General features: G+C 38.2%; 2 protein-coding genes across 5 annotated transcripts; both read left to right on the forward strand.

Annotated features, from left to right (window-relative positions):
- The first annotated feature begins 199 nt into the window (after positions 1-199).
- On the forward strand, positions 200-14413 carry LOC131460913 (natural resistance-associated macrophage protein 2-like). Its single transcript, XM_058631807.1, has 17 exons — positions 200-347; positions 2976-3060; positions 4545-4681; positions 4837-4956; positions 5193-5312; positions 5455-5561; positions 5978-6048; positions 6143-6210; positions 6317-6472; positions 6603-6761; positions 6889-6975; positions 7840-7959; positions 8093-8242; positions 8421-8494; positions 9031-9184; positions 9843-9896; positions 13053-14413. The coding sequence occupies exons 2-17, from the start codon at positions 3027-3029 to the stop codon at positions 13128-13130; spliced, it is 1689 nt and encodes a 562-aa protein (XP_058487790.1). The 5' UTR covers positions 200-347; positions 2976-3026; the 3' UTR covers positions 13131-14413.
- Positions 14414-15878: 1465 nt separating this feature from the next.
- On the forward strand, positions 15879-22183 carry cnpy2 (canopy FGF signaling regulator 2). Of its 4 annotated transcripts, XR_009240427.1 has the most exons (8): positions 15879-16442; positions 16634-16731; positions 16918-17033; positions 17782-17979; positions 18138-18234; positions 18359-18702; positions 19182-19272; positions 20698-22183. XR_009240427.1 is itself a non-coding variant. In XM_058631830.1 (6 exons), exons 1-6 carry the CDS (start codon positions 16309-16311, stop codon positions 18400-18402), a joined length of 687 nt encoding a protein of 228 aa, XP_058487813.1. In that variant the 5' UTR covers positions 15879-16308; the 3' UTR covers positions 18403-19640. The 4 variants fall into 4 exon arrangements, 1 of the variants encoding a protein (XP_058487813.1); XR_009240425.1 differs by having other exon boundaries at positions 18359-19272; positions 20698-22182; XR_009240426.1 differs by lacking the exon at positions 20698-22183 and having other exon boundaries at positions 19182-19640.
- The last annotated feature ends 3717 nt before the right edge of the window (positions 22184-25900 follow it).

The raw sequence follows: 25900 nt of genomic DNA on the forward strand, positions 1-25900 counted from the left end.
TTTACAGTGGTAAAAGTAAACAAAAAAATTAGTTGTACATGGTGTAAATTTACTGTTTTTCAGTCTCCCCCACTAGTTTAAACATGTGGATTAGATCATATATTTTTACAGCTCCTGTTGTACCGGCGGCTTTAGTCTGATGCGCCTGTCAACCAAAACATCGGGGAAAATAATGCCCTTTCTTCTTCACCAACCAGACCGGTATGTTCACGAACACTGCGCATACGCAGTGGAGTGTGTAGAAATACGACTTAGCGGTAACGTGCTACTCCGTTAGCTTTGTGTACATTTTTGTTTTAAAGAGCTTTTATCGTGAAAACACAGACTCTTCCGCAACGTTTACCAAGGTAAGGACCTTTCATATACTTTTGGGGTTGAGGTAGCGTAGTTAGATAAAGCCAGACAGCTAACATTCCATGGAAACTCGTTAGCTTGATAGTGTCAGCACTGGCAGTGTTGATCGCAGGCTTCTTATCATTGAAATGACTTGAAGGTGATGTGCTGGTTCTCACACCCTTAAATATATATACACTTTACCTTACAGGGAGAAAAGAGGGCAGCGATATAACATTACGATTTTTAAAGTCTAATTCACAATTAATTACAGCTTTTAACTCGGATCTTGAAGGTAGTTGTAACCTAAGGAACTGTGCGAATTTTATCAACTCTTGCTAGTTACATCTAGAAGGAAAGTTGTTCTTCCACGAATATTTGCTATGTCTTAACTTAAATACATACTGCCTTTCACTTATGTATACGTGTAAGCCTAATATGGCCTATTGTATAGTGTAAATAGACTATGATCAAACTCAAATAGGGCAACACAGAAAGCCCGTGATCAATGGTATGTGTTTATGAATTGGTAATACTGCAAGTGAGGTCAGTGCATTTTCTCCATGGACCAGTTAAAACCTCAAACATAGATTTTTCTGGTTATATGACTGTAAAGACAACAATTTTCCAAGCCATCAAATAGAGCCATGTCGGTGCCAGACACGTGAGGTTTTATAGTTTGTTTAACAAGTGTTTGTTTTCTTTCCATACAAGTTTAATATGTTGAGAATGGGTATTGACATCTTCTTCTTCTTCTTCTTTTCCTTTCGGCTGCTCCCTTGGAACAGGGTTGTTGATTCAGGTTTTAATTCTTTAATTCTGGCGTTTACTTCTTCAGACATGGCCTATTATGTTCAATAATAAACATATGTATCACATACCTTAGATTTAAGGGAAAAGCTAAAAGGTGGGAATTGTGCTTTATTCAATCACTGTTATATGAAACAGAATTTTTTTCTAGCCCCCGCTTTTATTTTCACAAGTGTTTTTAAAGCCTGCAAGTCCCATGATCCAAGTGGTGCTACATTAGCGATCATTTTTTCAGTTTGGGAGTTGTCATGGCTGTTGAGTGGTGATTGTACCATCTGTTCTGTGCAGATTAGGCTGCTATAGTGTTTGTTGGACTTTAGAATGCTCAACACATTGACATTTAGATGCACACCTTAGATCAATTGAACTTTCCAAACTTGAGTAACATCATCATAAGTTTACATAATTGAATGTTAATTAAATGTCTATTTTATTTTCCAGATTAGAGTATAATATACCTTATGTTTATATGTCCAAATACTTCAATATGCCAGTCTGTTTTATCGCCATGATCACATGGTCCCTGGGCACCTGTGCAATTTGACAAGAATAGTGCTGACAGTGTCAGCACTGTGTTAAAAAACACTTGCACAATCCAGGACTGGACTCCAAGTCACTTGAGGACAAATACAGGACATGCCAGTATGTCAGATGTGAAGCAGTGAAGCATGATAGTGGACTTTATTTAAAAAACAAAACAAAGACTTAGATTATTTGCTTTACTACATACTTGACATATTGCTGTTCAGTTTGTGTTACTTTGTGATTTGCTAATTGCATTGTTTAAAACTATGAATTTTACATCATAAGTCAAACTGCAATCACAATATTTGTCAGAAAAATCACAATTTACACATTGATCAGCCCTACTTTGAGACCTAATCAGACATGTAAGTGACATGACTTACTCAGCAATATCAAAGTGAGAAGCAGCTATTATTATATTGTCATTGTTATTTTATTGTTGCATGTAATATTGGACAATAACTGAGACCGAGCATGACTGTTGGCTCTGGTCTTATGCAGATGCAGATGACTCACTGTGCCAAGTTACCAGGTTTAGCAGTCATGCTTGTAGTGTTCTGTAAATTTGGCTCAAGAATTAAGTTTTAGAATTAGTTCCCATTTTAATTTGTAAGTGGGTGTCTCTCATGATGAGTAATACATAGATTTATATGGTGTATATTTGGAGCAACGCTATCAATAGAATGAGGACGTATTATTTTGGTTGTCTTATTAGAAGAAGTCATTCTCCACAGCAGTTATCCTCAGGCTCTGTGGATAACTGTGATGATTTATTTTAAGATGGAACACAAGTCACTTGCTATGACTGAGGAAAGTGTCAAAGAACCCATTATGTTGTGATGCATATAAATCAGCACATGAGCTGCCAGGAAGTGGCCCTCTGAAGGAAACCTTGACTGATGGCATAGATCCTCTGTCTTTTGCGTCTCATGACCGGAGTTATGTGCTTTCAAAAGAGCCACCCACTCTCTGAGAATGTGGCGTCTACTGTGTAAAACCAGTCGTTTGGTTGGTCTGAAGTTTTGTGAGTGAAGAAATCGGAGTGTGTGAGAAAGGTGATGTGTGTGGAGGAAGTGAAACTCTGCAAGATTCCCTGTTGCAGTTTCTTACAATAATTCACTTAGTCACTGCAACACTGTCAACACTGTCATGTCTCACTTTGAAGTTGGTCATTCTCTCAGTGTGAGAAACTTCAAGTTGTTTTGCAGATTACAAGGCCAAAGCCTTGTGATAATCACAGTTTTCTTTTTAACACCCATGTATTTAAGGCTTATTCGAGTTACATTTCTACTGTTGTCTTTTTGTAGGGGGGCTGATATTCATCCCTCAAATTCCCAGGGATCCCTCAGCCTGCCCCGATGAAGGCTGAGCAAGACGGAGACATTCTCGAAGGTAACTTCTTAAGATAACAGAAATATGACCATCACTTCAGAAACACACCCACTATGTTCCCCAAATGTTAACCTCCTGGGTGTTTGGTTAGTGCATATTCAGTGTTACTGCTTTTGCTTAAAGCATTTTTTACTGTAGAATTCAACTTAAAGCACCACAGCTGAACCTTTAAAAAGTCATACTCCAATAAAGTACACAGAGGGAAATCTACTGTCTTTATTCCTGATACCACAGTACTGTATGTGTGTTTTAATCATGTTGTTGGAGTATTTAAAGGGTAAAGGGCAGGCAGGTTATTTGTGCTGAGTGTCACTTTTAGAACCATGATGTCATAATGTTGTTGTGACATCTAATGAGGGAAGGAAAAAAGAATGATAAAAGATTATTCATTTGAAAGTAGAGGACTTTTGGACCAGCAGTGAGTTGGCGATGAAGGGAGAAAATAATGAAAAGTCCAAATTCAGTGAGTTGTACACGACTTCTAATACTTAAGTAATTATATATTTGTTATCCATGTAACTGTAATTACGGACCTTATGACCTATTGCTTTTATGAGAGGTTTTATTGTTGTTTATATACACTAATCTAATTGCCTTTCCTTCATTGTATTCTCTGTCATTGATGGGAACTAAACATGTTATTACTGTACTCATACATATTCTGCACAGATCTGCTGGATTTCTCTCTCTAGAAGCTATTTATGTAAAAACAACAAATTTGCCCCACATCATCAACTTCTGATTTTAAGTCTCTTAAAAACCTCATCTCTTTGCATTGGCATTCAACTGTCTCTTTGCTTCTCACCTGTGATGTGTGCTCTCGTGCGTTTTATGATTTAAATGTTTGCTTTATTACTGTACAGCACAATGTTGGTCAACAATGTTGCTTTATAAATACATTGGATTGGATTGGACATTGTAGTGTAAAATATTCCAAAATGCCTAAATACCTGATAGAATGTGGGTAGTATCAGCTTTGGATTTTACTAGGAAGATATGAGGTGGGGAGTTTGGTTTGTATTAGTTGAAAAGCAGATAAGTATCACAAGTATCACTTCCTGCCAAATCTGTAGAAATTCTTTAGAAGTTGCTAAAATCAAATAAATCTTTGTTTTAAGCTAATTTTGCATTTCATTTTGTTCAGGTTTGTTCATCAAGGTATCAGTGCATCATGTTCACATATTATAATCTCTGATTAATGAAATAATGTTGCACAGTCAACTGCATGTTGTTTAAGTGATTACGCCAAATCTTCACACAGCAATTAAGCTGTTGAATGTTAATGAAGTTATGTTATTTATTTATGTAATTGTATAATTGACAGGGGCAGTGTGTATAGTGTGTAGCTTCATAGCTCTCCCAGTTAACTTTGACCTCATTTTCATCTGTTGTCTCTGGACAGAAGGCAGAGAACATCTCTGCTAGAGAAGTCATGCCACATGACTAATAAGCCTTTCCCTCTGTGGTGTTTTTCTTTTTTTCAGAGGACTCTACTGAGGAGAATGGAGTCCAGAGGAACCAGTACAGCACCATCTCTCCCCCCGCCTCACCTGAGGTCCAGGAAGAGCCCTTCTCCACATACTTTGAGGATAAGGTGCCCATTCCTGAGAGTGTCAACCAGGTACTGATGATAAATGTTTTTTTGCTCTTGTTGGACAAATAATAATTATTTGTTGGATTTGTATATAATAAATTAGATTTCTTTTAAATATATAAATTTCAATATTATTCCAATTACAGAATTGGTTAGACAACCACAATTTGGTTTTATTTCAGGTATTCAGTTTCCGTAAACTCTGGGCCTTCACTGGACCAGGGTTTTTGATGAGCATCGCTTACTTGGACCCAGGAAACATCGAATCTGACCTGCAGTCTGGAGCTAAAGCTGGCTTTAAGGTGATATACAATAACAAAACATGTTGCCATGACTCAGTTAGCTGGTCTGAAAGAAACCATTATTCTAGTTGGTCAGTTTTTTCCTTTATTTTGAAAGATTTTCCTGAAAAAACATACCTTCCTTTAAATATCAACTTTTATCACAATGGTTGAAATAACCAAGACTTAACTAAGACAAATAAAAATCCCTCTATAAAGTTAACTCACCTTGTGCTGATGTTGTTTTTCTCTCTCAGCTCCTATGGGTTCTTCTTGTAGCCACCATTATCGGGTTGCTGTTGCAGAGGTTAGCTGCACGCCTTGGGGTCGTAACGGGGATGCATCTGGCTGAAGTTTGTAATCGCCAGTATCCCACTGTGAGCATTCCTGACTCTTATGACACATTCTTAGATGTTGTTGAATCACCTCTGAACTCGATGTACCCTGAGGTTCAACATGAAAAAAATCTTTATGACAGAACAAACTATATAATTGTATCTTCATACATTCATTTCCCAGGTTCCTCGGATCATCCTTTGGATGATGGTCGAACTAGCAATCATTGGCTCAGACATGCAGGAAGTCATTGGCTGTGCCATAGCTCTCAACCTCCTCTCTGTGGGCAGGTAACGTCTTTATCCATGGAAATTGGTGGCAAACATGTGTAGAGTGTTTTTTTTTTCTTTATAGTGGTGGAAACAAAGTGACCATTTTCCCCTACTTTTATGACATGGTCATGTTCAACCCTTTAAAATACATATACTGACACATTTCTGCCTTCAATAGGGAAGCTGTCCTGATGAAGGCATGTGGCTGAAATGTGTCCGTTTATACATTTTAAAGGGTAAAAAGTGATCATGACATTACATAAAAGGTGTTTTGAAAGAGTGCCTTAGAATTGTCTTTGTTGCTACATGTGTGTTTCTACTTTGTTTGCACATGTTTCCCATTCAAACACCATCTTTTAACCAGCCTAATGTGAGTCCAGGAAGAACTTGTACCCTAAGAGATTTCCCTACATTTTCCTCTGTTTGTCCTCCAGGATCCCACTGTGGGCAGGAGTCCTCATCACCATCACTGACACATTTGTGTTCCTCTTTCTAGACAAATACGGTATGTGTGCCTCTCTCGATAAGCAACAACAACCTTAGCCAGTGCCTAAAAAGCTGTGTGTGTCGGTGTTGATACAGTTTGTATGTCTTTGTAGGGCTGAGGAAACTTGAAGCCTTCTTTGGCTTTCTCATCACTGTAATGGCTATTAGCTTTGGTTACGAGGTAAGCCCCCCCTCTCTTTTCCAATGCAAGTTTTAATTAACGTCTTACACAGCATTTACAGAGACCTTCATGGCACCATGACATGTTTAACTTGTTACCTGTCTAGTATGTGCTGGTAAAGCCAGACCAAGGGGAGCTGCTGAAGGGGATGTTTGTACCTTACTGTGCTGGCTGTGGGCCTCTGCAGCTGGAGCAGGCAGTGGGAATTGTGGGTGCTGTCATCATGCCCCACAACATCTACCTGCACTCTGCTCTGGTCAAAGTAAGAAACAAATATTTAATCACTTGCCAATTTAAGTACCAAACAAGTCAAATTGACATTTCTCTAAAAATTAGGGAGTAAGTTTGTACATGGATTTTGATTTTTCTGTTTTTTTCCCCTTGTGCACCAGTCTCGGGACATTGATCGCAAAAATAAGAAGGATGTAAAGGAAGCCAACAAGTACTATTTTATCGAGTCAACTGTTGCTCTCTTCATCTCTTTTCTCATAAACGTATTTGTCGTGGCTGTCTTTGCTCAGGCCTTCTACAATAAGACCAACATGGAAGTGGTGGGTAGACATTAAAAAGCACTGTTTTTTTTTTTTTTTTTTTACTAAGCACTGCTTAAGATTGTTGATGTGTTTTTTTTCTGATGTAATTGTTGATTTATTGAATAATTTTTTTTCCTTGTGGCAGAATGCAATGTGCAATGCAACAGGCAGTCCTCACACAGATCTCTTCCCTCTGAACAACGGCACATTGGAAGTGGACATCTACAAAGGGGTACATTTCTGAGCATCATATCTAAATATTATTCTTACACCCAGTGCAAGGAGGTGCACAGCACAATTATTGCTAGTTTCCAATGACACAGTTGTCGCTCACATTATGTAGGTAGCAAATGCTACCTGCTCTCATCAGTGTGCCTGTGTGTGTTGCTCTTAATATGAGGTGTGTTGAAAAGTCACTGCACCATTGACCAGCTAATGTCAATAGCTTCCAGTTTTCATACTTTTTAGAGTGTGTATTAGATACACCAAAACACACCTACAAATATCCCATACACTAAATACAACCCTACAACACTTTGTGCTGTCTAATTAGAAAAATTGGCGTTAATGCACTTGCGCCAAACACTTTAGACAATGTGTTATAAAATGTTTTTAACTGGGCCCTAAACCACTAATCAAAAAAAGTCAGAGAAAGTGCCAGTTCAAATTATCTAGACAGTCTGTATTAGAGACAGGAAGTCTGATTTAGGTACTTCACTCCAGCTGTTTGTATTTATCAAATGAAAATAACGAGAAAAAACATATATATACTGTGAACTGATGCCTTGTGATGGGAATGTTGTTGAGGTCTGTCCTTTTGGTCCTCATTTTTTAGGGTAATTGTAGGTGTATATACTCTATGTTGGTTTTAACCTGCTTCGTTTTACTCTCTGAAAATGAGTTTCCCTACAAGGACAAATACAGTTTTCTATTTATTTATCTGAAATATTCCCATACACTTTAAATGTTCACACTGGAAAAGTCCACTAAAACAAAGGAATCTCATGAAATTATTCTCCCTCTCTCTCTCTTTTGAAAGATGGATACAGATGTTGATCATTTCAATAGTTGATTCTCTCTTGATGTGTTTGTTCAGGGCGTCGTGCTTGGCTGTTTTTTTGGCCCTGCAGCTCTATACATCTGGGCCATAGGAATCCTGGCTGCTGGACAGAGCTCCACGATGACAGGCACTTACTCTGGGCAGTTTGTGATGGAGGTATGTTGCATGTTGCTTAGAAATGTAGTGGTAGCTTTGTTACTTATTATTTTATGGTCAGATGTGTTACAGAAGAGAGATCAATCTAAATGTTTCTACTCATTCATGTTCTCTGCTTATTTATGGGTTTCAGGGTTTCCTGAACCTGCGGTGGTCTCGATTTGCGCGAGTGCTGTTGACCCGCTCCATCGCCATCACACCTACTCTGCTGGTAGCCATTTTCCAGGATGTGCAGCATCTGACGGGCATGAATGACTTCCTCAATGTGCTTCAAAGCATGCAGGTCAGGCACAGTCATCTGGAAAGCTCTCAAAACTTTAACACCCTGTTCTGCTCAAGAAGCCTCTTTTTTTGCACATTAATCCTCCTTTTATTGTTTCTACAGTGTGGTTCATAATCCTGTAAAATATTAATTGACATTCTTGACTTTTTTTTTTTTCTTTTTTAAATCTATCCAACAGCTTCCATTTGCTTTGATCCCAATTCTGACCTTCACCAGTCTGACATCCATCATGAATGACTTTGCAAACGGAATGTGAGTAAAATATAATTTTTTTCTTTTATCATTGTTTTCCATCAATAGTATTTTCTATTAACTGAATGCCTTTGGTGTAGTTGTATTCTTTAAGCTGCATTTATTTACTGAATAATTACATTCATAGGAGAGGTCTTTACTTGTCAGCAGTGTATCTGCCTAACACATAAATGACTTGTCAAACAAAAAGATTCAGGGTTAATTGTCAGGGTGCTGCACCGCCCTCTCATGTAGTTCTACCTTTTTCTTCTCATTAACATGTAGAAAAGCAGCATTTGTAGCTTTCTTAAGAACAACTCATCCAAAAACAGGATCTATGTTAGGATCAGTGTAAGTTCTCCAACTGAACTTCCTGGGTTTAGTTATTCAGTGAATCAACAGGTAAACACAAAAATAAGCCCTAGAATATACGGTACATAGTTTATTTTATTGTGGGGATTTATTCAATAATTTAAACAGGAAATATTATGATGCAAGAGAAACTGTGTGGTTCTGAATGTTTCTCAGTTGTTGATCAAACTGCATGTTCTGTTTAGGGTGTGGAAGATTTCTGGAGGCATTGTCATCCTGCTGGTTTGTGCAATCAACATGTATTTTGTGGTGGTTTATGTGACCGCACTGAACAGTGTGCTGCTCTACGTCGTCGCTGCTCTCCTCTCCGTTGCCTATCTGTGCTTTGTAGGCTACCTGGTGAGTTCTTACTGCCATCATACATTCACTCTCCTCTTGCTGCAGAAATTAGACATTTATTTGTTAAGTATACTGTATTAGTGCAGAGAGGATTGTACTATAAATTGTTTTACTAAATTTATTTAAGTTGTTGGCTCAGTCTGTGCACACATGCTTATCTCTTTTATTTATTGTTTTTCTAATTTATTTATTTATTCATAAAGTACGAACAACCCTAGAGTATGTGCAGTAAGATAAGTAAATTAATTGGAGGAACTAAGATATAACATATTAAAATCCGTGTTTTATCCATAGGCTTTTTTTCAGAGTGTGTGTGTAAACATGTCTTAAGTGTCATAGTACAACACAAACACAATGTGTGTGAGCACAAGCAAAAACAACGCAATTGCATCACTTTCAAACTGATCAACAGGCCTTGGGACTCTCTCTGCACAATATGTTTTAACATTTGCACCAATGATTCAATAAACCAAAATTAAAAGTGGAAATGTGGCTTTATAGAACTGTTTTGAGCTGTTTAATTTAAAAATTAAAAAAAAAATTAAACGCTGTAGAGGTTCATAGGATCTTTTAGTGGAGGAAAAAAACATTACATGCATGAAAATGAGCACAAACCCTGTTGTGTTTTGACTGGTTTCTCCTTTGTTGTTGTCTGCAGGCATGGCACTGTCTGGTCGCTTTGGGGGTTTCCTGCCTGGACTTTGGCAGCAGGGTAAGAAAGCGACCTGCTGTGTTGATAGAGGAGCCGTCAGAGTACGACTCATAGAGCTGGACAGGAACAGTTAACCACCAGCATTCCTCTTTCCTCTCTGAGAGACTCTGAGTCCTGTATACAACCAGGACTTCTCAAGATCATGTAGGATCTTGAAAGCACATTTCCTGCTACTGTCACATTTTTATATGGTGCTTTGTAGTCGCTTAATCAAACATAATCACACTCCGGCACCAGGATGATAAAGGTGCTCGTAATTAATGCTTCAGTCAAACGCTAAGGAAATGTACGCACATAAATTGGATGGATCGATAATTGATGCATTACTCAAAAGCAACGACTGTATCTGTGTTTGCTAATTGAGTGATGAATTACTCATGTGGACGTCTAAAAATAGCAGACGTTGCCGATCCATTGTCATCCTATTATCTTCACAGTATTAACACTCTCTACCTAAAATAATAACATTTCTCATGTTCTCAGATGTTGTTTGCTAATAATAGTTGCATTCAGTATCTTTGCTCTCCATACTGTGATACCATCACCCTAATACCTACTGCATGCCTCATGAAGAAGAAGCTGCTGCATTCTGTTTTCATGTCTACTCAAGGCTACCTCAACACCCTCCACTATCTCATCTGACTCTAGCAGTTTGAATCTCTGGGTCTGGATTTTGTTTTGCATGTAAAGATTAACAAATACCTAACATTTCAAAGAGGTACAAGGAAGTTTTCAGAACTTCATTATGTGTACTAAAGATCTCTAAATGATATCCATAAGAAAACAAACTTTTCAGGATGTTAAGTGTGAGGCCTCTCTGTCAATTTCAAGGTTCAGTATGCAATACCTGAGCACCACAAGTGGTTACATTTGAGCACACGTCCGATGAAACAAAGGATTTCATGGCAGCTAATGCCAGTAATCTATCACACTAATTCAGAAAACTACTGATAAGGCTTGTTGTAAGTCATTTTGGAGCATTCACAGACCTGGACTTTTCTCTCTCTCCTTGTCCGAAGCCTTTTAGAGCCAAAGAACAAATTTTCTTTGGAGGTAAATCCAGAGAGTCAGTCCTTCAGCTGGACACTTTAACAACTTTCTGACACTAGTTGGCAGTCCGTTGCTCACTGCGTCTATTGCTGCATTTACATTAAACTCTGGTCTTGTGAATACTGTAAACAGCCCTGTTTGAACAGAGCATATTTATGTACAGTACAGGGTCTCGTATTCATGACAGTACTCAAATGCTGTGTTCCCATCATGGTGTGGTTCGGTCTGGTACAGTATGGTGCGGTTTGGAATGGTAAATCCCTGGGTCAGACTTGCGTTTCGACTGAAACAGTACCTATACTTGGTAGGCGGGATGTGGGCTGTGCCCAGTGTCCGTGTAGTGTGATGTGTGTTACGACAACAATGACATTGGACACGGCACAACAACACAACAAACACGAGTGGAGGACAATAGGTTGCTTTTTTTTCCTGCCCGGCTTGTGGCCGTTTGCCTCATCAAGACATCAAGCTTTGTATGAGAATAGACTGCGGACATTTGCCTCGACTTCCATGGGATATTTACACTGAACGCAAGGGAGCAAAGTTTTTAAGTCACCCAATCAGCTGACTGTCATAGGTAGAGCTGGTCTAGCTCCACCCTCACCGTACTGGCCGTTTTTGCTCTGGTTCCCCAAGGGAAGGGTACCAAAGAATGAAGCGGTTGGGGACAGTTTTAAAAAAAATACATACTGTACTGTACTAAACCGAACTGTTCCACTCAGTGGAAACACGACTGAATGCAGTTGCCACACCAGTTCCCAAAACAGAGACTTAATAACACACAGGAGTGTGACGTTACCACTCACCTATACTTAACATAGGTGATATTTGTTGTGTTGAAACAGAATGTTGCCTATTGAACCTTTATGTGGCAAGCTTCAGTATATGCACAAGTAATACGCACACAAGTCACTCAGTTCAACCAAGTCTTTGAAGGAAATATGAATACTGAGCTCAACTAAGTGGCTGCATGCAAACATGTGCAGCTTTATATGGCTGCAGCCTCAAACCCAGAGCCTCTTTCAGTGCCGACATAATCAGGATGCCAGCAATGTTACGTCCTTCAATGCACTGAAATGGGCCGAACAGTAAATTTATAATTCACAAACCTTAAGGAAGTGCATATTACTACATTGTGTCTCCTAAAGTCATTGCTCATTCATGTTTGGGATTAAAGCAATAATTGTCTCTCTTTTGCTAAAGAGAGCGTGTCAAAAAGAAATGGGAAAAATCAAATATATGGACATTATGTGGAGTTTTCTATTTTGATGTTTTTTTTATATATTCTAATCCCAATGTGACTTCCTAGTAAAATAAAGGTGAATTGTGTTTTAATGAGGAAATTATTTCTGATTTGTTTCTTGATAAGATGTCTTTGCTGAAAATAATTCACTTAATCTTATAACCTATGGACCACCTTTCCATACAACCTGCTAATTACAATGCAGAGTAGCTTTAAATTGGTGTAATATTTACATTAACTGTTGAAATGACCTGTGAGAATAAGTTAACATACATTTAAAAGAAGAAAAGTGTTTGGTTCTGCTGGGTCTCCCACACGCGGCTTAAAAGACACGTTTCTTTTCCCATAGATTAAGGGGTCAAAGAACTAAACATTACAGTTCCACCTTAATGTAATCAGAGTAGATGTAGATCAAAGCACTGCATGTAGTATAAATGCTCTTTTCCAGGATTTTCCAGGATTAAATGAGGAAAGTAGCACTTTGACCCAAGGTGAGCATCTTGAATTAATCAATAATTACAAACAATCAAATTCAAATTGTAACCTGATCAGACCTCCTTTTTTTTTTTTACCACTCATCAAAATACAGAAATTAAAGTGTGTTTTTCCTTTATGTTTTAAAGTTACAGTACAGCAAAGCACCAGCTAAAATTGATCTATTATCTATAGCTATTTTGATTTTTAAAAAGTGAGATTTACAGTTAGTTTAAAATGAGCTGCAGAAGTGCAATGTTTTCACAGGTTATGCTGAGCACTGTAGGTATTTCTGTGTGTTTTTCTTTTTTAACTACATGAAATTTTGCAAAGCCAGTGTTTTCTTGATTTTTGATTATCAAATAAGAAAATCTCATTCTCTCTTTCAGATACAAATTGGACTTCCACGACACACAGACATTTACCTGCTCAACGACATGGAAGTCGATCCCGCGGTTGAGAGATAGGACGACGTGTTCTGAGTGGACGTGGCGCTGTGGTGACTGACGGACACTGACTCACTTGAGCAACGCATGGGACGAACCCAGGGGCTCGGTCAGTAGGAGTTCATCTTCACCTCTCGGTGCCTAACACATTTCTAAGTGCACTTGATGTGAGCCCACAGATGTCTAATCGTGTTTGTTTTTCCACGTACATGGCTGAAAACATGCTGCAGGTCTGTGACGAGACAATTGTGCAAATTATGATATAAAAAACGGGCTAAAAAAAAATTAGGCTTGTTTCGAACATGTGGTTCTTGTGACCTCAATTCACTTAACAATTTAGAATTGCAAAAAAAAACGTGTATTTGGCCATTTAGTTTGTTCTTGTATATGTTATTAATATAAGAAAAAAAGTCACCAAAGCTATGTTTAAAAGTGGGACCAAGTGGCCACCCCTTTTATCTAATTTATATTTAAATAAATATTTAAATTAATATAAAGTACAAACAGTCTTGTAACATGTTACGTATGGACATAACTATATAAAAGCTATATAAAGTGTTTAAATGTGATTTAAACACTTTATCGTGTCGTTTTTTTAATCACGTAAGAGAATGACAGTTTCATGTCACTTTTTCTTACATTAATGCAAAAAATATTTTTGTAATATGTTTTGCTCTTGGAGATGTTCACATCTGTTTGTCTTTTTACAGCTAACTCAACTAAAGTTAATGTGGTAAGATGTGAAAATAAATTATTTCAGTGGTTCCTGGTGCTGGGATCCATAAAAGACAACAGCACACACTTTTAGCCACATGATAATACATGTATGGGTTTTGTAGCACATGTATACATTCCCATTCAGTATGTGAATGAAAAACCTTCACAACTTCGGCCAGTGTGTTTTTAAGATGTGCTCATTTATGAGTGGTTTGTCATTTTTATAAAGTGCTCCTTGGACTTTTATGTCGTTTTTTTAAATTTGTTTTGCTTTAGCATGTTGGGGCATTAGAGGCAAGTAGTAGTTTTTTGTTTTTTTTGATGAAGCCAAATTTGTGAAGAGTGTGTATAGGTGTACATAAGTGCACTTGGGTTACATGGAATACAAGACTTTCTGGAATGAAAATGAACACGGGAGAATGCTATGGTTGTGCAAACAGAGGACAGACAGTAAATGATGTAATGTGTATGGGACGCATGGGACATTCTTACTGTCTTGGTTTTATTAGGAGTTTGTAGTTGTTCATGAACAAGTTTGACTGCTGGGCAACAAAGTGTTAGTTTGACAAATGCCTATAACTGTTGAACTTGAGTATCTTCTTGTGCACTTCATCAATGAATTAGCACAGCACCTCTCAAAAACACTGTTATTGTGAGCTTTAAAAAATTGACATGCAAAACACCAGACCAGTATATGTGTATATATATATGTACACATACATATGTATGTGTATATATATATATATATACATATACACACACAGACATTATATAGAATAATAATTACACAAAACACTGACACACAAGCACAAATGTCCTCAGGACTGCTCCCACAGTATCATTATACTCCCTTTATTAATTAATCAGTCAATATTTATTAATATAGCCCTTAGCAACATCCACAAGTTACCCAAAGTGCTGTATATATTACATCAAAAAATAGGAGTAAATGTACAATAACCATCAATAACATGGTCTGCAATGGACTGCACATGTTAGTTTGCTTTCTAAATCCTATGCAGACTCCAGTGCCTCCTGTGTTCACCACTGTCTCGAACAAGTACAATGTCATTCAAATATTGATACTTTATTGCAATATTGAGAATAATTAGTTTAGGTAGTAAATATGTTTACAAAGAGGTTGGCAGCATCACCATCAATGTTGCCTACTAACAGTAATGTAACATAATAGTCGCAATAAAAATAGTAGTCTGAAATTTGTACACAGTGTAAATAACACTCCTGATTGTATAACTACAATATATTTTCTGAATGATTTGTCATTTAGCCAGTGAGTTCTTTATTTGCCATTATATATTTCATTGATCACTCTTGAATTCAAATACAAATTTACAATCAGACTTGAATGCTAACAAAATGCCCTGTGGAATGACTGATGGGACCAAGGAGTAAGTGAAGGCATGAAAGCTAATGTTGTTAAGTTGTATGATACATTTTGAGGCACCATTGATGGGATCACTGCAGGAACAAAACAAAAATGATTTTTTTTTAAATCATAGCAGCTTTTGCTGTTGTTTTTGGGCAGATTGAGGAAAGTACAGCACAAAAAGGTGTACGTCATCTGGCTTTCTGACTGTATTGGAAACAAATTGAAACCCGGTAAAGACCTCAGTTAATCCACATTTTAATTGAATCACTGCATCTTGTATCACAACTTTAAGTCTTGTTATAAATATTGTCTACATTTGGGAACATGTTGCACTTGTCAGAGACCATTTTCTGGTCCTGTGTCCAGACGGAAAACTGCTACTGTACAATATTGTAAATTAGGTTAAATATATATTATTTCAAAATTGAAAGTGAACATTATCACACTCACATTTTTCAGTTTTTATCTGCCTGTCTTCTGCTCTGTTTTATGTTTCAACTTGTCAAATAAAAGAAGTTTTAAAAAAGAAATGCTTTCCAGGCTATTATTGTTTAAAAAACAGGACATGAAAGTAATGTTGGGTTTTAGTCACCTTAGAGAATTTCTCACTAGCCGTCATAATCTAATCTTCATTGTTTTATATGTGACAATTCTTTGAGCGAGTGAGCGGTTCATCTTTTTATTTTCACCTTGTTCATACTGACACTTTAATAAGTATTTATCTGTTCAGCAGTAGATATTATTTCATCTGGTGCAGGACCTACCAAACAAAATAAATAATTCAATCCAAAGTGCAAATAGTGTAATTACGTATATAAACGAATCATAAAAACAAATAGTGCAGGACAAGGAGTATAGAAAAGTGCACAACCCTAACCTTAATCTTAGCCCTAAACATAACCAGATCCTCAGATAGGAGATTCTGCCTCAATAGGACCAGATTTTGGTTTCCATGGGGTCTGACAAAGTCACTGTTTATGGCAGAAAAGGTCCTAAAGAGGCAACAAATAAAAGTACTAACGCTAACCCTCCTGAATGGTTACCAGGACAACGGTTGAGCATTTCGGACGGCGCTGTTAAGTACTCCCGACCATGTGGTGGCGCTGTCTGGAGCTCGCTACATCCTGTCCAACAGCTCCGCTGCCTACGTCACCACATTTCTGTGAACGCGATGTAACGTTGTGTAAAACTTTGAAGTTGGTCTCCAGAAACACTGTCAAACACAGGTAAGATAAGCCGAATAAGAAAGATGTCCTTCAATAAGTTAACAGTAACTTCGGGTTCGGGTGTGTTTGTGATTTTGAGAAAAGACGCTTACAGGAAGTGTGCTGCAGAGTGTGCGTGGTTACCGGCTTTAGTGAACACCGGCTGATGTGTCAGTTCGTGTGATGCTAACAAACATCTGTGTTCACATTAGGTTCACAATGAGGGAAACGACTCTGCTGCTCATGTTAGTGTGTCTGCTCCTGGGCCTCAGCCAGGCAGCCAGACAGGGACAGGACATCAGATGTGGAGGTATAACAAAACTCTTCTTTGTTCTGTAAAACCATAGACATGTGCAGTCACTTGTTCAGTCAACCTTTTTATATGTAATGGACAATAGTGACATCATGTACATGCTTTCCCCAGTCTCCACTCTGACATAACTCCATACATCAAAGAAATCATGAAAACTGAATAGTGTGTTTTCCTCCTCCTCAGCCTGCAGGGCTCTGGTAGATGAGATGGAGTGGGCCATTTCCCAGATAGACCCAAAGAAAATGATCCAGACCGGGTCTTTTAGGATCAACCCGGACGGAAGCCAGTCCATCAGAGAGGTGAGTGTACTGTGCAGCTGCATCACTACAGTGTGTACTAGGGATGGCTTGGTGCCATTTGTACGATATGATACTGATATCACAATCTCAGGAGAATTCTGATACTGATATCAGTCCAACACAGTCAGTTTACATCTTTGAAACTACTTCAATTTATTAAGAAAAGTAATTAGCCATAACCTCCATTTCAAAAACACAGTGCTCTAACAGTGTAACAATTATTCTGCTTCCAAAGAATAACTCCAGATGTTGCATTTTTCTCTTTCTCTTACCTTGAATGTTTTGCCTGCTCATTAAGACATTTAACAACACAAAAAAGGTGTCTTCAACTTTCACTATAGGAGCAAAACTCTTAATTTCCCCTAAATCATTATCATAATGACACGTCACTGACATTGTCAGCTTGGCAAAAATATTTTACATGGTAAGTAGTAATTATAGTGAATATATTTTACTTGTTTGGATGACAATCTGAGTTGTAAACAGAAATTTGATATAGAGTTAGTTTCAGCAAGGACATTTCCAGACATTTTAGCTTTAGATAAAAACATGTGAATATAAATGATTGAAAACAAAGACACACACACGTTTTTTTGAGGATAGTCATTTTAAAAATCTCATGACGTTTATGGTGTTTCTTAAACCGAAATGGAAAATGGAGATGTCAAATCATATAATTTGACATCACTTCATTTCCAAATGTCACCTTCTTTAATTCAGAGGTTCTCATGACCTTTGGTGCCACCAGGTTCCTCTGGCTCGCTCTGAGGGAAACCTCCTGGAGCTCATGGAGAGCGTGTGTGAGAGGATGGAGGACTATGGAGAGAGCACAGATTCCTCAACAGACAGGAAGTCCTACATTAGAGTCAAATCTCGGAGTGGCGAGCCCATGGACCTTTCGGAGGCTGCGCTGGATTCAAGAGTTACAGCCAGCTTAAAATTTGCAGTAAGTCCAGTTTTCTGTTCAAGAAATGTCTATAATTTAATTGCTTTAGCTTTCCATGGGGTTTTGATGGTGTTTTTTTTTTGTTTTATTGTGCTTTTGTATCATAATTCTGTGAGTTGTACAGTTTCTAATGTTTTTTTTCCAACTAATTTTCACAGTGTGAAACAATTGTTGAGCAGAATGAAGATGAAATCATTGAATTCTTTGCTCACGAGACAGATAATGTTAAAGACAAACTCTGCAGTAAGAGAACCGGTAAGATATCAGCTCACCTTATTTGTTAATCACATGATATAGTCTATAACATCTATTCTGCTCTGCATATAATACTGTAAGATTTAATTTCACTGAGTTATTTCTCATCTTGTGTGCTCCGCAGACCTCTGTGATCACGCTCTGAAAATGCCTCATGATGAGCTTTGATATCGCCTCGACACAACTGCCATCTCTTCTCAGCAGAAATGGAGACACTTGGTGCTTTATAGGTTTCAGTCATTACTTTTCACTTTAAAGTTTAAGCCCTGGCAGTTGTTTGAGAAAATTTGTAAAATAGTCGGGCATACCTCTTAAAAACTAAAAGTGTTAATCCTGTTACCATGAAAACTTTCCTTGACACTCTTGTCATTTGTTTACAGTAAGTTATTAGTTATTACAAATTTACTTTTCTCTCGGCTTTACTAGATGTCTTTACTCGATAAAGCTGAAACTGTGAAACTGCAAAAAGTAAGTTGAATTTCAACGTTTTTTTCCAGGTATATATTAAACAAAAATAAAATAAAATAAAATGAAATGAAATGAAATAATAATAAAAAAAGTGGATAGTGATAAGGCTGAATATATTCATGGCCGCAACATGAAGTATTTGATGTCGCTAGCGTCATTTGATACTAAATTATGCTTTCATGTATTTTTATTGTCAACAAAATGTACTTAACAATCTGTAACTGATGATGCCAGGTTTGTTTTCTGTTAAGAAAACATTGAAATTGCACAAATTGTAAGGGAGAGTATATAAGATAAGGAATGAAACTGATTTAAGTCAAAGTAGTTCCATTGTGCAAAAGAGAGAGAGAGAGTGGCTTTATTACTGAACAAATGTATCACACTACTTAAATGACTGATCTCCTCTTAGTCATTAGAGGAACCTCAGTAATGTTGTTGTGAAATGAATTACAGTACTGATCACATGTTTTCCTCTACAGATATTAGCAACTGAATATTACACTCCCATGGAATTATTTCTTTAATTTGGACAGTGAAACATGAAATATTGGAGACTACTTCTGTTTCAAGGTAAATAAAACACCAAATTCAAAGTAATGAAAGGGCTTTACACTTAAAAAAAGCATAAAATAGGAATAAGATAAGATTGTTCATAGTAAACATTTTCGTTCTTTACTCCCAAAACCAGCCCCAATTCTCTTGTATTTTGACATTTAAAGAGTTTCTTTTTTCCTTAGTGGCTTTAGTGGCTTTTCTTAAACCTAGTATCACTAAGTTGTAAGTAGAGATTCCTCCTCAGCTGGAAAACACTTGTGCTACACTGTCCATATGGAAAAGCCAGGACTGTTTGATGTCATTCATTTCAATGTTTATAAAAAATGAACTTGCTGTCTCTTTAAATGACTTGTTTTATATATAAACTTTGTATGTTTCCTGCAGCTGTTGTGTCTTTACTCGAAATATATTTATACAACATCAAAATGAGTTTAACACTAACTGCCATTTATGCACCACATTAGTGTCTCTTACTGTATATAAGTCCACAACAATGTCAATGTTATTAAATAGCACATTTAAAACAACCCTCATTAACCTAAGTGCTGCACAGGTATAACAAATACACAGCAGAAACAAAATGGAATATATAATAGAATAAAAATAGAGCAGCACAATAGAAAGTTGTCTAGCTCATCCTGAATTTAATGCCAAGGATAAAAGATGTTTTCAGAGTCTGGGTTGTTCTTACATGAGAAGGTAAACAATTTCATAGACTGGGGGGGCAGCCATTGAAAAAGGCTTGATCACCTATGATTTAACACCTTATTCTGCAACACAACACACAACAGAATCATTTTAACCCAACAGAGATGCTGTGAAATGGCCTTGTAGAGCTGGAAATCATAAGACTATTGCAGCACTAAAGGGAAAAAATGTCCAAGGTGATGCAAACTGTCATCTATCCTTTATTACATAAGATTTGTGTTTACACAAAAGAAGATGGAATATAACATTAGAGACACTAAATATAATTGCAAAACTATGAAATGGCCTCCTGCTTACAAAAAGACTTTATTTTTTTTAACACTGGTTGTGGCCAAATAACAATGTGCAATGGGGATTGGGCACCTAAGTCACTGCAAATAATTAAACATTTTATGTTAATTTATCATAATTGCTAATAGCATATATCAACTTAGATCAACAAAAGATGTGATAAAACTAGAACTCTGGTTGAGAATATTTTAGATTTCCCTACTGAAAATGTCAGCTAGCAAAAAGAAATAAAAAACAAATAAATACTTCTATTTCATTGTTAAATGTCTATGTTGTGTTAAATTTATGTCACAGTCTGGCTTTCCTGCTCTACAGCTTAACAATCACAACCTGTGTCCTCTCCTACACTATTTATTGTCATGTCCTCCACACTGGTCTCCTCACTCAGACACAATTCTCTCATGTCTGTCTTCACTGGCTCATCCTCTCTTTCTTCCTCAGCTGCTGTCTCATCATTTATTTCACCAGAGCAGGATCCCTCGCCGTCAGCCCCTGCAAACACTTGGTCAAGTTGAATTTCCTGAACCTCATCTTCCTCTGTTACAATAACAGTGTCTCCAGAGCTGTGGCTGCTGCAGGACAGCGTGTCTTCCTCAACACTGTGTTCAGTACAGCATGGATCCTGCTTGGCTACAGTCTCAGAGTTCATGTTGAATACTGCATCTGGGAAGCCCATACCCTCCCGTAGGCTCTCTGGATCCCAGTGCTCGCTTACTTCCTCTTCCTCATTCTCAGAATCAGGCGCTGTATGTTTCCTGATGCGATTCACAGCATCCCATAAGGACTTGGGATATTGGTGGGGCAAGTCAAAGAAAACACCTTCACCTTCTCCATGAGGGGGAGTAAAAATGTCTGGAGTCCAATCTGGGAGTAATTCATTGGTAGAAGAAGATGAAAATGGAGAAGACTCTTCACAAGAGTCAAAAAGCAGAGAATGTGAGATGGTTTCTCTAATGCCAACATCAGCACTGATGGGATTTAGAGCTGAGCAACAGGCTGAGTCTAGTTCCAGGCAGTCAGAAACATGCTCTATGTTTGACTCGATGTGTGATGGAGAAGGAAGCTCTGAGAGAAAGAGTAAATCTGGTGATGGAGACACCTTGCTGTCTGGGCCAGATGGTTCATAGTCAGATCCACTGTTCTGCAAAATTTCAATCTCTTCTTGGGATACTGATTGTTCCTCGTCACATTCTATTTCTGATGGCTCTTCAGCTGTTAAACTATTCATAACATAAGACACATTCTCTTCTTGGCTGAAACAAAATTGTTCCTGCACAATTTTTACATCTACGTGAGTTTGACAATCAACTGCAGTGTCTTTGAATGTTTCAGACCTCTGAACTTCATGACCTGTATCTTCACTGGCTTCTCTCTGTGACCGTTCTTCAGTCACAAAACTCTCTGTTGCACAGGAAACGCCTTTTTCTTGGTCATCATCAAAAAGCAACATATTGATCTTGTCATGATTGGTCTTGTTTTGTGTGTCTGTTGTGCTTTCCTGTAGTGTTGTAGTTTTCAAAAGTCCTTTTGGATCCTTGCTGGCTTTTTGTTGTAGTTGCTCTTTGGTAAGATGACTTACTTTATTACAAGTGATATCGTCTGCTTGTTTTTGTAGAATGTCGACATCTATAGCATTTTCTTTGGACGGTTCAAGAGTCTGTTCCCAAAGGTCTTCAGGGTCACTGTCTGCTTCTGTTTGTTGCTCATCAGTGATGTTGCGTTCTTCTTCACAAGTGTCATTGTCTGATTTGTCTTCTCCACAAGTATCATTGTCTGATTTCTCTTCTCCACAAGTATCATTGTCTGATTTCTCTTCTCCACAAGTATCATTGTCTGATTTCTCTTCTCCACAAGTATCATTGTCTGATTTCTCTTCTCCACAAGTATCATTGTCTGATTTGTCTTCTCCACAAGTATCATTGTTTAATTTCTCTTCTCCACAAGTATCATTGTCTGATTTCTCTTCTCCACAAGTACCATTGTCTGATTTCTCTTCTCCACAAGTATTATTGTTGGATTTCTCTTCTCCACAAGTATCATTGTCTGATTTCTCTTCTCCACAAGTATCATTGTCTGATTTGTCTTCTCCACAAGTATCATTGTTTAATTTCTCTTCTCCACGAGTACCATTGTCTGATTTCTCTTCTCCACAAGTATTATTGTTGGATTTCTCTTCTCCACAAGTATCATTGTCTGATTTATCTTCTCCACAAGTATCATTGTCTGATTTGTCTTCTCCACAAGTACCATTGTCTGATTTCTCTTCTCCACAAGTATTATTGTTGGATTTCTCTTCTCCACAAGTATCATTGTCTGATTTCTCTTCTCCACAAGTATCATTGTTTAATTTCTCTTCTCCACGAGTACCATTGTCTGATTTCTCTTCTCCACAAGTATTATTGTTGGATTTCTCTTCTCCACAAGTATCATTGTCTGATTTATCTTCTCCACAAGTATCATTGTCTGATTTGTCTTCTCCACAAGTATCATTGTTTAATTTATCTTCTCCACAAGTACCATTGTCTGATTTCTCTTCTCCACAAGTATTATTGTCTGATTTCTCTTCTCCACAAGTATCATTGTCTGATTTTTCTTCTCCACAAGTATACTTTTCTGATTTATCTTCTTCACAACTATCTTTGTTGGATTTCTCTTCTCCACAAGTGTCATTGTCTGATTTCTCTTTTCCACAAGTATAGTTTTCTGATTTATCTTCTTCACAAGTATTGTTGGATTTCTCTTCTCCACAAGTGTCATTGTCTGATTTCTCTCCTCCACAAGTATTATTGTTGGATTTCTCTTCTCCACAAGTATCATTGTTTAATTTCTCTTCTCCACAAGTATCATTGTCTGATTTCTCTTCTCCACAAGTATCATTGTCTGATTTCTCTTCTCCACAAGTATCATTGTCTGATTTCTCTTCTCCACAAGTATCATTGTCTGATTTCTCTTCTTCACAAGTATCATTGTCTGATTTCTCTTCTCCAACAGTATCATTGTCTGATTTCTCTTCTCCACAAGTATCATTGTCTGATTTGTCTTCTCCACAAGTGTCATTGTCTGATTTCTCTTCTCCACAAGTATCATTGTCTGATTTCTCTTCTCCACAAGTATCATTGTCTGATTTCTCTTCTCCACAAGTATCATTGTCTGATTTCTCTTCTCTACAAGTGTCATTGTCTGATTTCTCTTCTCCACAAGTATCATTGTCTGATTTCTCTTCTCTACAAGTGTCATTGTCTGATTTCTCTTCTCCACAAGTATCATTGTCTGATTTGTCTTCTCCACAAGTATCATTTTCTGATTTCTCAAATTCAAGTTGCTGCTGTGACACCACTTCCTGCTCCTCAAGATTCTTAGAAGCATCAGTGAAGTCATTGTTTACAAGCTCTGATGGTTCATTTTTGTCATCCTTGTCCTCAATACCAGAAATTGGTTCCATCAGTTGATTAATTAACTCAGGGGAAGGGCTTGGGGAGTGACATTTATGGGGTGTGGAGCTTGGGGAGGATCTGGTAGATCTAGGAAGGAGAGGAGATCGAACAACATCGAGATCTTCCTCTGTGGTTGACTGAGAGATATAAGACAGAGAAGTAAGATTGGAGTGTGAAAGAAAAGACGATTTAGAGAGGCATTCACATGGATATGGATGTTGAAGAGAGGGATCATTTTCAACAAGCTGATTTTCTTCCTCATTCTCTTCAGTTGTACATTCCTCACCACTTGGTTCAAGCTGACTGTCCTCAGTCTTTTTAGTCTCCTTTGATGTTTGGGCATTTGCTTCGAGTTGGGAGTTGTTGTCCATCTCTTCACACAGAGCAGATACTTGCTCCTGAGGTCCTGCAAAATGCTCACCATCTTCATTTTGTACCTGATCCTCAGCATCATCCTCAGTTTGACACGTTACTAGCTGGTCCTCTTTGGTGTCTGGGAGCTGTCCAGTTCCATCGGGATTGTCATTTGGTACTGACAAAGGTTCAGCTATCACACACAAGTCGAGGAATGATGGAGCTTCTTCACTTTGTTCTTCTGTGATGGAGCCATGCAGAGGGATTCCTGGGATTCTTTCAGAACACTCCTCTAAGGTTTCCCTCTCAGAGAAGGAAGATGAAGGCTTGCAGGTGAAAGACGACATATCACCTCCTCCTTCAGATGCCATTTTCATTTCCATATACGAGTCTTGTTCATTCGTCAGCAGACTGTTAGATTTGGGAACGTTGCTTGACTGAATATGAAGTGGATTTTCTCCGGTGTGTACTGTGGAGCTTAAATAGTGAACATGATCTTTCTTTGGTGGTGGAATCAGCTCCATTTTGACAACAACACATGTTGTGTCAATGACCAGAAGACTCTCACTGTCCTCAGACTGTGTGTCTCTCTTGATGTCTAGTCTCCTCACTTCGACATTGATTGGATGAGATGTAGCACTCTTTTCTTGGCTGTGTAGACCACCTGATTCTTCTTCCTTGTGGTCTGCTTTTAAAAACGAGAATGGATTTTCAGTTTCTGCCATGCTTGTGAAACTTGGTTCCCTCCACAAAGGATATTTGACTGGCACAGGATGTGCACACTGTGCAACTTGTCTCCCAAATGCAGAACCATTTAAATTATTGTTTTCTGGAGAAATACCTGTCTCTGTCTCAAGGCTGTCGATGCCGGTGGGTATGGTCTTCCCGTTGGTTGTAATATTTCTTGTATCAGAAGTTGATTGCTCAGTGGGAGTTGCCACTCTGAAGTCGACCTCATCTGCAAACTTCTGTGTTTGAAGAATGTCACCACTGTCCCTTTGACCTTCAGAAACCTCTGTGAATTCTGAGCTTTGAATGTTTGCTTGTGAAGTGCACAGAGGCCTGGACGTGGTTTCTGTGATGTCGGCTATTCGGGAAACCAGGCAGAATATGGTCATCCCTCCTGTCTTTTTATTTAACCAAAACTTTTTTCCTTCAATCACCTTTGATGATGTTTGCTCAGTTGCCTTTGTATTCTGAACTGATTGTATTATTTGGGGATGTTGCCGTATATCCTGAACAGTGATGGGACTTCCTACTTTTAAGGGATCTGATCCTGGTGTCCTGTGCTGGAGTCCTTCCAGCTGTGCACAGGTTTGATTCCCGTCTGGGTTTGTTAACTCCTCTTTCTCTCTTGTATTCTTATCCTGCAAATTGGATATATCCTGCTTTTTAATTGTGGGTTGAGACCAGTAGGTTTGTCTCTGACCTCCCTCCTCTCTGTTGGTGTTGCTATGTTGCATTACAGGTGAGCACTTATGTGGGCTGTTATAAGGAGGAGGAGCAGTGTAGCCAGGAGGATGGCTAAACATTCTTCTTTGATAGCCTGCCTTTTCTATAATGTCCAGTGTGGGGCTTGTGTCAGAGGCAGGAGCTTGCAGTGGATGACAGGTTAGAGTTTGCCGTCTGTCCCACACTGCTCCTGATTTGTTACCATCTGCAGATTGTCTGACTTGTTGGAGAAGTGACACCTGAGGATTTATTCCACTCCTGTTCCTCTCTGTTGCCCCGCTGGTCTCCAACAGACTGTGAGGTGTGCATCTTAATTCTTCCTCTCTGTGTTTCCTCCTAGGAAGTGAATGGCTGTACTGAGCTGCCCAAGCCTCCAGCCCTTGGTAGCTGTTGCTCCTCTTAGT

The sequence above is a fragment of the Solea solea genome, chromosome 6 (assembly GCF_958295425.1).
Source record: "Solea solea chromosome 6, fSolSol10.1, whole genome shotgun sequence".
Classification (NCBI taxonomy): domain Eukaryota; kingdom Metazoa; phylum Chordata; class Actinopteri; order Pleuronectiformes; family Soleidae; genus Solea; species Solea solea.

Excerpts from the sequence above, each read along its gene's own strand:
- LOC131460913 (XM_058631807.1), top strand. The coding sequence starts at position 3,027 with ATGAAGGCTGAGCAAGACGGAGACATTCTCGAAG. Across the intron at positions 8,243-8,420 it reads ATGTGCTTCAAAGCATGCAG|CTTCCATTTGCTTTGATCCC; the intron begins GTCAGGCACAGT and ends TCTATCCAACAG. Across the intron at positions 9,185-9,842 it reads TGTGCTTTGTAGGCTACCTG|GCATGGCACTGTCTGGTCGC; the intron begins GTGAGTTCTTAC and ends TGTTGTCTGCAG.
- cnpy2 (XM_058631830.1), top strand. The coding sequence starts at position 16,309 with ATGTGGTGGCGCTGTCTGGAGCTCGCTACATCCTGTCCAACAGCTCCG. Across the intron at positions 17,034-17,781 it reads GAAGCCAGTCCATCAGAGAG|GTTCCTCTGGCTCGCTCTGA; the intron begins GTGAGTGTACTG and ends TGGTGCCACCAG. Across the intron at positions 17,980-18,137 it reads CAGCCAGCTTAAAATTTGCA|TGTGAAACAATTGTTGAGCA; the intron begins GTAAGTCCAGTT and ends TAATTTTCACAG.